The sequence below is a fragment of the Giraffa tippelskirchi genome, chromosome 4, assembly GCF_054371585.1.
Source record: "Giraffa tippelskirchi isolate mGirTip1 chromosome 4, T2T-mGirTip1v1.2.pri, whole genome shotgun sequence".
NCBI lineage: Eukaryota > Metazoa > Chordata > Mammalia > Artiodactyla > Giraffidae > Giraffa > Giraffa tippelskirchi.
In genome coordinates this window covers 126,648,232-126,663,762 of record NC_137278.1, presented here as the reverse complement: position 1 = coordinate 126,663,762, position 15,531 = coordinate 126,648,232, and the positions used below count along the sequence as shown (strand labels likewise).

At 39.8% G+C, this 15,531-nt stretch overlaps 2 protein-coding genes across 26 annotated transcripts in view; one reads left to right on the top strand and one right to left on the bottom strand.

Moving 5' to 3' along the window:
• Positions 1-10,402, bottom strand: part of VEZT (vezatin, adherens junctions transmembrane protein) — a 70,915-nt gene extending 60,513 nt beyond the window's left edge. For 8 of the 23 annotated variants that reach the window (XM_081592196.1, XM_081592185.1, XM_081592201.1 and 5 more), the window contains exon 1: positions 10,131-10,261. In XM_081592196.1, coding sequence (XP_081448322.1) covers positions 10,131-10,166 — 36 coding nt within the window. In that variant the 5' untranslated portion in view covers positions 10,167-10,261. Of the gene's footprint in view, positions 1-8,881; positions 9,893-10,130 lie in introns of those variants that run through there. The other 15 variants (XM_081592197.1, XM_081592183.1, XM_081592186.1 and 12 more) reach the window with 5 other exon arrangements.
• Positions 10,403-10,408: 6 nt separating this feature from the next.
• The window catches only part of FGD6 (FYVE, RhoGEF and PH domain containing 6), a 101,462-nt gene continuing 96,339 nt past the window's right edge, over positions 10,409-15,531 (top strand). For 2 of the 3 annotated variants that reach the window (XM_081592176.1, XM_081592174.1), the window contains exon 1: positions 10,452-10,803. In XM_081592176.1, coding sequence (XP_081448302.1) covers positions 10,788-10,803 — 16 coding nt within the window. In that variant the 5' untranslated portion in view covers positions 10,452-10,787. Of the gene's footprint in view, positions 10,804-15,531 lie in introns of all 3 variants that reach the window. The other variant, XM_081592175.1, reaches the window with a different exon arrangement.

Below are 15,531 nucleotides of genomic sequence, written 5' to 3'. Positions count from 1 at the left end.
ACTTTACTAATGTGTGAGATGAGTGCAATTGTGCAGTAGAGCATTCTTTGGCATTGCCTTTCTTAGGGATTGGAATGAAAACTGACCTTTTCCAGTCCTGTGGCCACTGCTGAGTTTTCCAAATTTGCTGGCATATTGAGTGCAACACTTTCACAGCACCATCTTTTGGGATTTGAAATAGCTCCACTGGAATTCCATCATCTCCACTAGGTTTGTTCGTAGTGATGCTTCCTAAAGGCCCACTTGACTTCACATTCCAGGATGTATGGCTCTTGGTGAGTGATCACATCATTGTGATTATCTGGGTCATGAAGATCTTTTTTGTGCAGTTCTTCTGTGTATTCTTGTCACCTCTTCTTAATATCTTCTGATTCTGTTAGGTCCCTACCATTTCTGTCCTTAATTGTGCCCATTTTTGCAAGAAATGTTCCCTTGGTATCTCTAATTTTCTTGAAGAGATCTTTAGGCTTTCCCATTCTATTGTTTTCTTCTATTTCTTTGCACTGATCACTGAAGAAGGCTTTCTTATCTCTCCTTGCTATTCTTTGGAACTCTGCATTCAAATGGGTGTATCTTTCCTTTTCTGTTTTGCTTTTAGCTTCCCTTCTTTTCACAGCTATTTTGTAAGGCCTCCTCAGACAGCCATTTTGCTTTTTTGCATTTCTTTTTCTTGGGTATGGTCTTGATCCCTGTCTCCTGTACAATGTCAGGAACCTCCGACCATAGTTCATCAGGCACTCTGTCTATCAGATCTAGTCCCTTAAATCTATTTCTCACATCCACTGTACAATCGTTAGGGATTTGATTTAGGTCATACCTGTATGGTCTAGTGGTTTTCACTATTTCCTTTAATTTAAGCCTGAATTTGGCAATAAGGAGTTCATGATCTGAGCCACAGTCAGCTCCAGGTCTTGTTTTTGCGGACAGTATAGAACTTCTCCATCTTGCTCAAGGGTATGTTTTTCCTTAAGCTCTGTACTAATGATTATATAACAACAATGTATCTTGCTCAAGGACATGTTTTTCCTTAACAAGAATCTTCTGACTAATCTTGTTATATTAAGACATGTTGTGGGTCTGGTAAAAGTATAGGAGGTCTTGATAAGACTAGTGAGGGGCATTCTCCATCCCCCTTCTGACATCTATGTCAGAAGCTTTCTGTGTCCTTTTTCACTGTAATAAAACTTCTGCCACACAAAAGCTCTGAGTGATCAAGCCTGACCCCTGATCCCAAAGCTAAATCTTCTTTGGATATCACGAATCTGACATTGTTCACCATAAGCTATCAGTGGGAACCAGACCAGCTGCTAGGATCAAATTAAAGGTGACACCTTTTCAACCAAGCCTCTTATTGCAGACAATGCCATGAAGTTGAATGAGGAGAAAAGAGCCAAAACAGAACCAGTAAACATTCTACAGATTTCAGACTTAAAGAGTTAGGCCCCAGTGAGCTCTCTAACTGTGGTTACTTGTGTATAAAACTGTCCAGAAGCTAACAAACTGAAAATCTACCACATTTCAGGGAACTATACTGCTAGGGAAACCAAAATCCTGCAAAACATCATATTTATTCAACCTCTACAGCAACTCTTAAACCCACATCAGGAATCAGGCTTTGAAAGGTATGCAGCCTCCAAGTAAAGCATTCTTTAATACCCATTTCCTATGAGGCTAAGGATGCTAAGAGATACGGAATAAATTCTCAGAAGGCAAAACCAAAGGCTGTGGATGACAATGGATAATAGTTAATCCTAGAGAACAGAACAGGGGCCACAAAGCAGGTTAACCAAGAAAGTCTTCTTGCAGGAAGATTTTACAAGAAGCGGATGGCACACTCAAAATGAGTAACTGAAAACAGAATGAAATGACCATTATTTACAGAGCCTTAAGAAGGGCTGAGGCAGCCAAGAGGGGATAGTGAAGCATCCAGGGACTGGCAACAGCAGGAAGTTACTAACTTCCTTGGGCCTAAAGGTCAAAGGAAAGCAACACTGTCATTGAAGCCCTGTAAGAGATGAAGTTAAAGGAGTCCCCCCAAAAGACTTATGGCTTTAAGTACAGGAACACAATCACTACCAAATGGCAGCCCTGCTAGGAGGGAACTAGAAATACAGTATCTCTCCAGTGCTCTCTCTTCTATCCTCTTGCTATATCTGAATGTTTGTGTCCTCCCAAAATTCAAATGTAATCTCCAATGTAATAGTATTTGGAGGTGAGGCCTTTGAGAGGTGCTTAAGACATGTGGTTAGAGCTGTCAAGAATAGAACTAGTGCCCTTATAAAAGAGATCCCATAGAGTTCCCTCACCCCTTCTGCTGCCCACAGGGAAAAAGACAGTCATTTATGAACTAAGGAAGTGGGTTCTCATTAGAATTCAACCACACTGGTACCCTAATCTTGGACTTCCCAGCCTACTATGAGAAATAAGTTTTTGTTGTTTATAAGCTACCCAATCTATGACTGTTACAGCAGCCTGAATTAACTAGATGATTTAAAACAGTTTTCTCATTGGCTGAGCCTAAATGGAATTAGCTGAATAGAATTCTCACCAGCTGAATGGAGAAAAGTCATCACTACCACCATCAATCCCTTACCCATACACCTGGGTGTTAAGTCGGGGTTTAAGAACAAATCACAAAGGAAATTACAAAGTCATGAGACAAACTACATTTCAAAACTCATGAAATACAGCCAGTGCAGCACCCAGGGACATTTATAACTTTACAAATTATTTTTTAGTACTCAAGTCTTTAACTCAAGAAACACACAATACCAGTAATTCTGAAAACCAACATGAATTTTTTTCAGGAAAAATTTAACAGTAGCTAAAGTTTGAAAGTGAAAGTCACTCAGTCGTGTCCGACTCTTTGTGACCCCATGGACTACACAGTCCATGGAATTCTCCAGACCAAAATACTGGAGTAGGTAGCCTTTCCCTTCTCCAGGGGATCTTCCCAACCCAAGGATTGGACCCAGGTCTCCCGCATTGCAGGAGGATTCTTTACCAGCTGAGCCACAAGGGAAGCCCAGGAATACTGGAGTGGGTAGCCCATCCCTTCTTCAGCAGATCTTCCTGACCCAGGAATCGAACTGGGGTCTCCTATATTGCAGGTGGATTCTTTACCAAGAATCCCTGAGCTATCAGGGAAGCTAACGTTTACAGAACGCTTATAATGTGCCAGGTACTCATCTAAGTACTTCACTTACATTAAGTCATTTAATGACTCACAACTGCTCTATGAGATTGATACTGTTATTTCTACTTAATATTGAGAAAACTGACACATAGAGAAGTAAACTGCTCAAAGTCACATTAATTAATATATCTTGGAGATAAGATTTCCTACATTGTCCAACTCCAGATTCTATTCCTTTGACAACTGTATTACACTCCCTTTCAGAATAAAAAAGACTATCAAAATATCCCCTGAAACAGAAAACTGGAACTTAACCATAAAAGAAAAGGAACCACTAGACTACATCTGTTCCGTGCACCCTCAGCAAAGGCCTAAACAGTTTAAGGGTCAATTTAGCTATGGCCTCGAGGAATAGATCCTTCCTGAAAGGTAGCAAAATATGCCACCCCAAAATTATGTCACTGGGGCATACTGGTTATCTTGAGCTGTATGCACTTGAAAAACAGCAAATGAGAAATGCTTTCTCTGAACTCTCCCCTTAGTTCAGATCTAAAGACACATCTTTCAAAAGGAACTCAATTGTCATAAATCCCCTACTTCGGAGTTTCATCAACCAGGAAGATTGACTCATCACAGGAAAGGAGGATACACCCAGACAAACTTTGTCATATCTCCTATCTGCTCTTCTAAGGACCCATTTATCTTTGCAAAGTAAATATTTACTCTCCCCTAAGAGGTATACATGGGGCTTCCCAGGTGGCACAAGTGGTAAAGAATCCACCTGCCAATGCAGGAGACTTAGAGACACAGGTTTGATCCTTGGGTTGGGAAGATCCCCTGGAAGAGTGCATGGTACCCCACTCCAGTATTCTTGCCTGGAGAATCCCATGGACAGAGGAGTCTGGTGGGCTACAGTCCTTGAGGTTGCAAAGAGTCAGACATGACTGAAGAGACAGCACACTCACACAAGAGGTCTACATCCTTTCCCTGGCCCCACATAGATGGTACCTAAGCCTGAATCATCTAAGACATCTTGGAGTGTTAGAACCTTCCCCTGACAAAGATTTTTTTCTTAACCCAACTTTAGTCAGGCTCCTGAAAATTCTCCTAGGCACTTCTTTGCAAAGTCTGGTTTTAACAAAACCCTGCTATGTCAGTTTAGCAAAAGTCTCTCATCCTCCACAACAGATCACCCTCAGTACTGGGTTCCTCACCTTCTACCATCCCTCCAGGTGAAATCAAGCCCCACAAGGTTAACAGAAGCTGGTGACTAATAGAAATTCTTGAGCTTGTCTTAAAGAACAGATAAAGGAACAGCTTGTTAAAACTCCTCTGCTTATAAATTGCCTTCACTGGTGAGCTTGCTTTAGTTTTTTTCCCTCTCTTTAACTGCATGCACCCCAAGCTTCACAGAGCCTAGGTAATACACCACAAGATTCCTTAACCACCCCACAGAAAATACCTCTGATATATGGCTTGCTATAGTACTGGAGGCAGGGGCTTAAGCTGATTTTTAGGAACTTAAGAGTCAGCTTTGGTTCAGTCAGAGCTGGCTAAGACTGGTTGAGATCACAGGCCCTAAGACTGGACCCACGCAGGTGTTGGATGAATGTCCTTTTGACATCAGAGGGCCAAAACCTCCACCTCTGGAATCATGCTAAGTGCCTCCATCTTTTAACATGCATCCTTGGAAGAAGCATGTAACCTAGATATGAATGCAAAGAACACTGATTACTTCATTTTTCCTGTATCTCCAATCACCTTTCCTTGCCACTAAGACCACCCTGCTTCTTTACTCTATAAATATCCCACCTTTAGGAGGGTGGATTTGCTGCTTGTTCTCCCTTGGCTGCTTTGTGAGTAAACTCTCTTCTACTGCAAACCCCAGTTTCTCAGCATTTGGCTCGCAGTAACAAAGTAACAGACCACTCTGGCCTGTATTCAGGAAGAACCCTGGTGTATTGGTTTAGCCAAAACCCCTCTAAATCCAAGGTTTCCTCTTGGTAATTAAATTTCCACTTATTCATGTAGTATTTGCAATAGAATCCAGTTCTATACGGAGGTCTCTTCCCCTTATTGCAGTAGTCCTGAATAAAATCTGTTTTTACTGCTTTAACTATCATCTAGTTCCTTTTTTAAAAAAAACCACTATCTCCCATGTATATATGTGGGTATGCATGCTGTTAAAAACAAGACAACAGGCCCCAAATGGAGTCACTTATGCTAATATCCACTTTCCAAACCAAGACTTACATTTTTGGCCTCTTCCAGAAATGTAACCAAAGAGGACCCTATGGGGCCTTCTTGGGACAGAGCCCCTCTCCCATATTCTCTGCTGTAACTCCTATCAGAAATACCAAGTATATCCTGCATATTTCCTGAGTTTTTCAGATGCTAAAAAACCACCACCAAATGGAAGAAATTAACTACCTGATGATCATGACCTACTGGTGCCTAAGAGCTGATAATGTTAACGGCCCTATTACCTCAACATCAATCAATCAGAGAATTCTGAATGACCAGATCAGACACCTTGGGATGCCCCTCCCCTCATCTGGCCTGTAAAGATGCTTTGTGAAACCCTTCCAGGAGTTAGGGTTTGGGGGCACGAGTCACCCGTTCTCCTTGCATGGCCCTGCAATAAACCTCTCTCTGCTCCAGACTTCAATGTTTTGGTGTTTGGACTAGGAAGTCCAAGTTGGGCACAGGAACTTGTCTGTTCAGTAACAGAAATATAATCTTGAGCCAGTCAATCAGCATCAGTGAGGTAATCTGCCTGACAGACCCCTGCCACCCTCTAAAAGAATGTGACCTTGATACAACCAATCTCTTTACTAGCCTAACTTCCTTGTCCCACTTCCTCTGCCTATAAAAGTCTCTCTGTTTTTTTTTTTTTTTTACAGATTCGGGAACTCCTTTCTGTCTGCTAGATCAGATGCTGCCCAATACATAAACTGGTGAAGAAAGTCAGTAAAATCTTTTAAATTTACTCTAGATGAATTTTGTTTTATAACAATGTTAACGTTTTTTTGTTTTTTCTCTAGTTAATCTATCTGTTATTACAGGAGTCTCAGCCAAGAACTCAAAGGGTAGAGGGAAAATTATTTGTCCTCCCCTGTTGTCTCAGTTTGTAAATCTGTCCTAGAGCACAAAGTGATGAGAAGTTGCTTGACTCATTTAGAAGGCAAGCAATAAAAATGCTCGTGGATTGGAAGATTCAGTACTGTAAAGATGTCAGTTCTCCCCAAATTAATCCAGAGATTCAAAGCAATCTCAATCAATCTTTGCAGTTTCCTTTTTCTAAAGTGAAAATGACAAGCTGACTCTAAAATTCATTCAGAAAGACAAAGAATAGACAAAGCAAGAAGGAAAATAAAACTGATGGGTAATATTCTACCAGATACTAAGAACTATTATAAAAGTTAGAGTAATTACAATAATGTGGTATAGGCACAAGAATGATCAAACTAACTAGTGGAAAAGGGAACATCCAAAAACAAAGCCACACATACAAGGTATCCTGATTTATGACAAGGGCAACATTGTAGTTCATCAAAGAAACAATGGTCTGTTCAGAAAATGCCAGGTTAAATATACATCCATGTGGGAAAAAAACATATATTGACCTTTACTTGATACCACACAAAAATCAGTTCCATATGGATGGCAGATCTAGAAGCACAAGGTTAAAATAAAGCTCTGTGACCTTAGAGCAGGCAAATATTTCTTCAAAGGCACTAACGATAAAAGAAAAAGATTTACTTCAATTATAATAAAATTAAGAGCTTCTGTTCATTGAAAGACACTATTAAGAGAGTTCCACAGATCTGAGATAGTTGAGGCACATATATCCACCAAAGGACTTACATTCAGTATATGTAAAGAAATTCTTCCAATTGGTAACAAGAGCTAACCCAAAATAAAAATACGCAACAAATTTGAATTGGCTTCACAAAGTGAATACACAACTGGTCCTTAAACACAAAAAAAACCTCGCCCTTTCCTTATCAGGGAAATGCAAATTAAAGCGAAGAGGAGATACCAGTATACACACTAGAATGGTAAAAAGACGGAAATTAGCAAGTGTCAGTGAGGTTATGGGGAGCAACTGGACCTCTCCTACACTGCTGGTTAAGAGTATAAATTGGTACAACCACCTTGGAATAATGTTTGGCAATATCCACACAAGGTGAACATATGTATTTCCTATGACTCAGTAATTTTTCTAAGTACATACCCAACAGAAGTATGTTCAGTAAGATATATATACTGAAATGTTCACATTTGCACTATTCATATTAGTTCCAAACTATAAATCACCCAAAGACCATTAATAGTAGGGTGGATTAAAAACTGGTTATACATTCACATGCAATACTATGGAGAAATACAAAATCCTTACATGACCATATGAATGAATATAACAGACAAAATCAGAGAGCCAAGTCAGACAAAAAAGAGCATATACAAATGGAACTGCACAGTGTGTACACTATAAAAACAGTCAAAAGGGATCTAAAGTAATTATTATAAGTCTGAAGAGTGGTTATTTTGGGGGTGGAGAGAAGTGACTGGAAGAGAGTAAGAGGGAGCTTCTGGTGTGCTGGTGATGTTCAGTTTCTTAACACAGGTTTTGGTTACATGGGTGTATTCAACATGTGAGAACTGATCAGTCTGCACATTTACGATGTGTGCGCTTTTCTTATGAACATTATGCTGCAATAAAAATTAATGTATATGACAAAAAGCAAATAAATTAAACAACAAAAAACATTTCTAGGGACTTCGAAGAAAGTCCAGTGGTTAAGTGTTACTGCAGGGTTTGATCCCTGGTCAGGGAACTAAGATCCCACAAGCCCCCCTGGCTCTGCCACAAAATAAATAAATTCTACTAGTAAAACAGGTTTAAGTAACTTATGAAAAATGTATGCAAATCAGTTTTTAAGAAGCTAACATGCAACAGGAAAATGAGGGAAAAAATACAAAAAGAAATGCTCAAGAAAGAAATAAAAATGCTTCTAGTAAATTCAAAAAATGTAAGTTAGAACAGCAGAATGCTCTATTCCCTATCAAATTAGCAAAGACTAAAGGAAATTAATAGGGTTGCTGCTGAGGATTTGGTGAAAATAATACTCTTATTCCTAACGGAAACTTGAAATAGTATAACCTTTCCACGTAAAAGTCTCGAAAAATGTTTGTCTCTTTTGACCCACTAGTTTCCTTTCTAGAAATTATTCTAAGGAAAAATCAGAGATGCAATTAAAAATGGACTTATGCCAGTGTTGACTATAATGACATTTTGAAACAATATAACTATCCAAGAATGGGAAAATGATTATGATACATATACATATTGGATATTATGTTGTTTTCAAAGAGTAATGATAAGAAGACACTCAGTGAAAAATACATATGCAATTCTATGTGGTATACTTTTTTGTGTCAAAAAAAATTAAACATACATTTGAGTAGAAAAAGTTGGCAAGAATACACACTATAATGTTAATAGTGGCCATCTGTGGGTGAAAGGATAAGGAGTGATTTTAATTTTGTGGCTTGTTTTCTATAATGAAATGTTTAGAAACGAGCATGCATTATTATTATATTCTGATATCTAACCATATAACAGGGTAAAAAAGAAAAAAAATTCCCCCAGTCCCTTTTCTCCAGCAACCTAAGTAACATAGATTTTTGTCTCTCTTTCATGTCCCACATGCAATCTTGTAACTGCTTCCTCAATTTTACCTTAGAAGTATCTGTCCAGGCCATTATTCAATTCAGTCTTCTCTCATATCCGAAACTCAGGCACTTGTCTTCCTTACTGACCTCCTCAAATCAAGACACTTCTTTTTGGTAAAAGAGCTCTATCTTTCACTGCTTCTCCATTGTAGCCCCATCAGACCGCTTCATATAGTGAGAGTTCACATTCAAGTCCTGGAAAAATCTGCACCGGATACCTTCACACCTCCCAAGCTTGGCATACTTTGTTCTCGTTCTTCAGAATGCATTTTCTCCCTTCCATCTCTCTAAACAGACTCATAGTTCAAGACCCACCTGCAATATCCATTTACTGGGTGTAGCGTCTCCGACAACAGACGGCAGTTTCCAAACCAATCCTCCAATGACAGTTTGCATATATTTCAACATATACCATTCTGCACTATTTATTATCTAGCTCTCTTTTCGTATAGAATGAGCTGTTTCTTTTCTTAAATTTCTTAAAATCAAGTTGGATGAATAGACTTTGGTAAAGCATACATACACATGCCTTATATAGAGGTGTGTGTTTGCGCCTGTGTCTGATAGATAAATGGCAACAGAAACACTAGAATTTTTTTTTCATTCAAGATGGCAGAGAACGTCTTAAAATAGTCCCCACACAAAAGCACTCTCACCAAAGCCTCGAAACAGAAGAAATAGCTACACCTAGAGCAACAGCAGAGGACAAAAGAATTAGATGCTGAGACGCCCCGGCCCTAATCACCCACAGGAGGTCCCACACACAGATCTTAAACTACGTTAGAAAACTAGCACCTGCTGCCTCCATTCGAAGAGCCACGCCTCGACAGTGAACGGTGACCTCGGGCACTTGTTGATACTGACCCCAAAAAATCAAGGACGAAAAGAGGGGAGGCTAAATCGTACGGGTGAGTATCCAAAATGCACGATTGGGCCCCGCCCCAACCAGGAGCAGTTACCCCACCCCCACACCCCGCCAAGGCGTTTCCATCACCCGGGAAGGAACACGCAGAGCTCGCGTCCACCGGCCGGGCTGGGAACTCTGGGAGGGCCCGAGGCAGACTGGGCGAGGCAAGGGCGCCTCGGGCTACACCTGTCAGGCAGCGGCCAACACTAGGCCGGAAATCGACGAGATTCGATGACCAAGGCCGGCCGGAGCGTCACCCGATCCCTCGCTCCTTCGATCGGCCTCTCGCCTTCTCCCTCGTCCTTCTCAGACAAAGGCAACTCACACGCACCGCCATTTTCCCCTTACCTCAAAAACCACCTCTTCGTCAAAATCCGGTGTCATCCTTCTCCGCCATGCCACCCGCCTCAGCACGATGGGAAATGAAGGCGGGAGAACAGGCTGCACCCAGGCGTCTGCCTCTGCTCCTCCGTGTGTGCAGAAAACTACAGTTCCCATCATGCCTTGTAGCTCACGCCCCTTTTCCAAGCCCGCTCATTGGAGCTGAGCTTGAGCATGTGGGCGGGAGGGGCGGGAACGGGATGAAACTTGGGCCCTCTGATTGGAGGAGGCTGGGGCTTTTGTCCGCCTTTTACGGCCGCGACTAGCAGGGGGCGCCTGGAGCTCTGATTTTTTTTTTTTTTTTTTTGGAGCTAGAGAAGGCCGCGCACTGGCGAAGCCGCGGTGAGCACAGCTCGTGCGCGCGCGTGGCCGTCCGCCGGGAGCTCCGCTGCTCGATGCTCGTGCCCGCCTGCCCGTCGCCGGCGCTCGCGCCCGGGAGCGCCGCCGGGTCCCCAGAGCCGGCAGCTTCCTTTGTGCGGCGCTCAGGTTGCTCCGCGGTCCCTCGGGACGGAATGTGGGCTCTGCGGGAGTTTTTCTCTTCTGCCCAAATTCTTGAAACAATGGACTGTAAGGGGCGCGGGGATTAAGGGGGGCGAGCTGGGAAGCGAGCTGCACAGGGGAATCATGACTTCTGCCGCCGGTAAGTGACGGCGCTCGCGCTGCCGCTGGAAAGTTTGAAGCGAGCGCTGCAGGTTTTGGGCTCGGAGCTACTTTCTCCCCCGGGATAGGTTAGTAGTGTTCCCTCTGCCTTTCTCCGGGACTGTGGCAAGTGCGGAGCAGACGGTGTTTGCTGCCGGATTTTCTCGTCCCTTCGTCTCTAGAGGGGCTCTTTGGAAATCATGTGTCTCTTGGGACCTCCGTTTAAAGGAAGACCTTGTTGGCTCTTAGCTCCAGGAGAAATGGGAAATGTAAAGAGGGCATTTATTTTTCTTTCCTAAAATTTGAGCGACGTTGCCTTTGCGTATGAAAATAGTTTAGATTCCCATGTTAAGAAGTCAGTTATTCTAGGAAAGGGCAGTGTTCCTGGAGTGTTGAATTTAGCCACTAGGCTGTGTGGCTTTAACCTCAGTTAGGACTGGAAACCCTGACCCTTAGTAAAGAGATTTAGACGTTGTTACTGCTGTCCTGGTGGGTTTCCCCCTGTTATCTGAGAATCAGAGGAGTAGAACTGCCGATGCCAAGGTTTTTGTTCATCTTCACCCGGTTTTTTGTGGACTTTTTTTCTATGTCTATCTGGTTAGTGTACACAAAGCCTTATTTTCTATCTACCTCCCTAGGTCCTTTCCCTTCATCCGTATGGCAAAGCCTGTTGTATTACCTTTGTGTGCACTCTGAAGAATTTTCTGGACAACATTAAGAAGGAACAGTTCCTATTTTCCGAAATAATTACTGAAGTGGTATTATTTCACTTATAAGAACATAAGTTAACTTTTAAGTTAGAACTTAATAATGTATTCAGTATTAAGTTTTTTTAATTTTTATTTTTTTAAGTTTTTTTAAATGACAATTTTCGCCCACATTGAAAGAGATAAATCTTCATTATACATTTAATAGTAAAACAGTGTAAAACTTCAAAATTACTTCTAGAATCAGCAGTTAAGCATCAGATGAAATTTTCTTAGCTTTTCTTGGCATTTGTTTTAAATTCCTGTAACTTGGAACTGTCAAACAGCACCCTAAATGTTCTGATTTGTGTTCTTTCTGAAGACTAGATATGCTAGAGGTTGTACTGCTAGGTGTAATCTGATTACAAACTAAGGAGCTGAGAAGTTAGCCAATCGGAGTAAGAAAGCAAGGAGTGCAGTGTTCCGGCAGTAGTATTTCTGAAGAAGATGTTGTGGATCTTCCCTTTTGATGTTATATGTGTGTAGAGGATGTCATCATATACTGAGAATTACGTCATTTACAAACTCTTCTTTCCTTACCAAAGGAAGGCTTTCTACTTTCTTGAGGTGAAGTATTTTCATCCTAAATTTCTGTGCCTCAGTGTGATGAACAAGCCAAATTTAATTTAAATTTAAATTTAAAATGGTTGGAGATTTTAAAATCCTTCCAGCCCGTTTTAACTCTTCCTATGTCAAGTGCATTTAAAATTCATACCTTGGATGTATCACCTTTCAGTTCCAGTCCCAACAGTTTATAATGAACAGATACAGAAGCATTTAATTGATATTTATATATGTAAACCTGATCTAGGTCTCGGTTTGGAATTTTATTGTTTCATTTGAATGACCCTCAAATATTGCAGTCTATTTTTATATTTATCAACTTTACAATTAAAGAAATCCACAAACATTTTTGTGGTGTTTAAAAAAGGGACACTTCCTGTGTTTAGCTGAGTTAGTTGGTTTTTAGCATAGCTGGCTGAGAAGCATTAACGACTTTTTTGTTTGCCCATCTGTTAAGATTTATCATAATTTTTTCTCATATGTAGATGGAGAATATAGAAAAGAACTGGGGTTTTATTTCCATCTTCTTACAAAATTATGTGTTCATCATTCTTACAAGCTGTTTATGATGCTCTTTGGAACAAAATTCAAATTCATTAAAGCTTTGGGAACATTATTTGCAACTGGGGGAGATGTTTGTTTACACTGAATCTAATCTGTGGTATTGTTTAGGCTGGTTGGCTTAATTTAAGGACATAAGAAAAATGTAGAATATCTAAATTATATGTATCCTAAAGAAGAGCTTGCTTTGTTTTTCTGCATCTGTGAAAGAGTAGGCCCACATAGAGATTTTAGAATTTTTTTAAATCAGTATATGAGAAAAAGAGAGCTAATTATAGGAATATATTTTATACCTTTTTGAACATGTGCAGTTCTCAGTGTACATGTGCAGTACTTTGCTTTTTGGCTGGTCTAGTAGCTCAAAGTGTTGCACGTGGACCCCAGCCATCTGTGTGTAATAGATGACGAGTGTGTTTGTAATTGTTAGAAAAGTGGTACTAGTGCTTTACACTCTTACCTTATTTTTCCCTGGAGCCAAACAGCTGTATAAATAAATAAATTTGCTGCTATGCTCTAAAAAGTTTGAAGTCTGACTGTTGATACAGTATTAACATCCAAAGGTGCTGGATTTATTTCAAGTTTGACATTGGAGCAAACCGTCATATAATGGCTTGTTATTTTTTGATTTGTGTTTCTTTCAAAATAGAGCCACTAAAAATAATGATGAATTTCAGATATTGCTGTGCTACTGACTTAGTTGAACACTTATTCCTACTAATAATTAAGAACTTACTCAGTAATCCTTTTGAAGTTGGTTCCTACAAACATATTATTATTCTATGTTTAAATGGATATTGATTTTTTTTTTTTTTTTTTTTAAGAAATATCTTGTTACTGAGACATAGTAAAGACTATGTGTATGTGGCAACTCTGTTCCCAGGCCCAGTGTTCAGCATTGGGGATACAGCAAAGAGACAAAGTGCCTGCCCTCCTGGAGCTTGTCTTCTTGTGGTGAAGACAGAGGGAGGTACACTGAACAAAAATCACACAGGGCAAAGGGCTCCAGAATCTAAGGGTTCTCCTGAAGCAGGTATCTCAGAAGTTATCGCCTCAAAATCATTTAGACTTTAGAGTAATCTGTTCAAATCTCTCATTTACAAGTAAGGAAAATGAGGAGACCAATTCTTCATAAAAACACATGGTTAGGTTAGTCAGCTCTCCCAGTTACATTATTGGTTTCCTCCAATACAGCGTTAACTAAGCCAAAGTTCGCAGTTCTTTATTTAATTCATTGAGTATGCATTGAGGTAGTTAGGTACATAATGCTGTGCTGTATTTGTTGGTAATCAACCATAGTTCATGTAGTTAACTGAGTTTCTGGAACAGTAAGAGATTTATGATTCTTGGGAGCAGACCCTGTACAAAACATATTTAAAGAAAAGAGTAAGGTTGATACCAAAGATTAAAAAAAAAAGATGGAACTGAAATAGCAAAAAGTGATTGGGTGAATGACCCTGAAATTTCTGAAGAGGCTCTAAGATTCAGTAAAAGATTAATGAGATCAGAGGTTTTTTGTTTTTGTTTTTTGGTTTTTTAGCTGTGGTAAAATAACCTAACATAAATTTAGCTAAGTGTACAAAGTAGTAGTGGTAAGTGCATTCATACTGCTGTGCAGCCAGTCTCCAGAACTCTTTCCATATTGCAAAACTTATTATTATTTTTTTTAATTTCTTCAAAATGCCTAGAGGTAGGATGTTTTCAGAATGGTTACAGAAATGAAATCAATGTGACAGTCTGTCAGTCTTCCTTATCTTGAATAAGATGGGAAGTTAGGAAGAAGCCCAGGGCAGTCGTACTTTCTCTTAAGACTTGACTTAATAGATCAAGGGTTTAATTTAATAGACCATGACACAAAGCTTTATCATTAGGGTCTGAATGGTTTTAAAATTTTTTCTGCCTTTTAAAAAATACAAGCAAAATAATAACATGCTTATTGAACATTTAACTGAAATTGCATGGCTTTGGGAATTTGTATTAAGTCATTTTGGAACTACTTCATATCTTTTTTTATTATAACGTTATACTGAGGAATTAAATGAGAAGGCATCTGTTATCAGGTGACCTTGGTTGAAGAGGTTTGAGAAATTCTTCCTTGGTTGGTAAAAAGGAAGTAGAGCACCCTACCTTTTTTTTTTGTTCTCCTTACTTGTGTCCCTGTAATATCTTTCCGAATTGGAGTGTTGTGACTAATTTCCTTTGTTGAAAAGAAACTCACCACCAAGTGAAGAATCAAAGCCTCTGTGTATCCAAGTACTTAAACAGTGTCCAGCAGATGATATTTTGAAAGGTTTAAAAATATTTTTTACCACGTCTTTTAAGAAATATGACAGGGTGAAAAATGATAGTATAGATAGAAAAACATAAAAGAACTTTAAAAAATGTGGATGTTAAGACTATGTAACTTCATTTTATAAGCCTTTTGTGTGAAGTTTTAGGTTCCTGTAGGCTAGAGCAGATCTGTGGAAATCTAACATGGTATAATAGGTGCTTATTAAGTCCTTTTTATATAATGTCAAGAAAGAATTGCTACCATAAGAATTATGGTCATCTTTTAAATGCAGTAGAACCGTGGTTATAAACGAGGGGTACACATCATAATCACCTGGGGTAGAGTGTAGGCATGTGACTTTCTAAAAATAAAGCTCAACACTGATGAAAGAAATCAAAGAGGACACAAACAGATGGAGAAATATACCGTGTTCATGGATTGGAAGAATTAATATAGTGAAAATGAGTATTCTACCCAAAGCAATCTACAGATTCAATGCAATCCCTATCAAGCTACCAATGGTATTTTTCACAGAACTAGAACAAATCATCTCACAATTTGTATGGAAATATAAGAAACCTCGAATAGC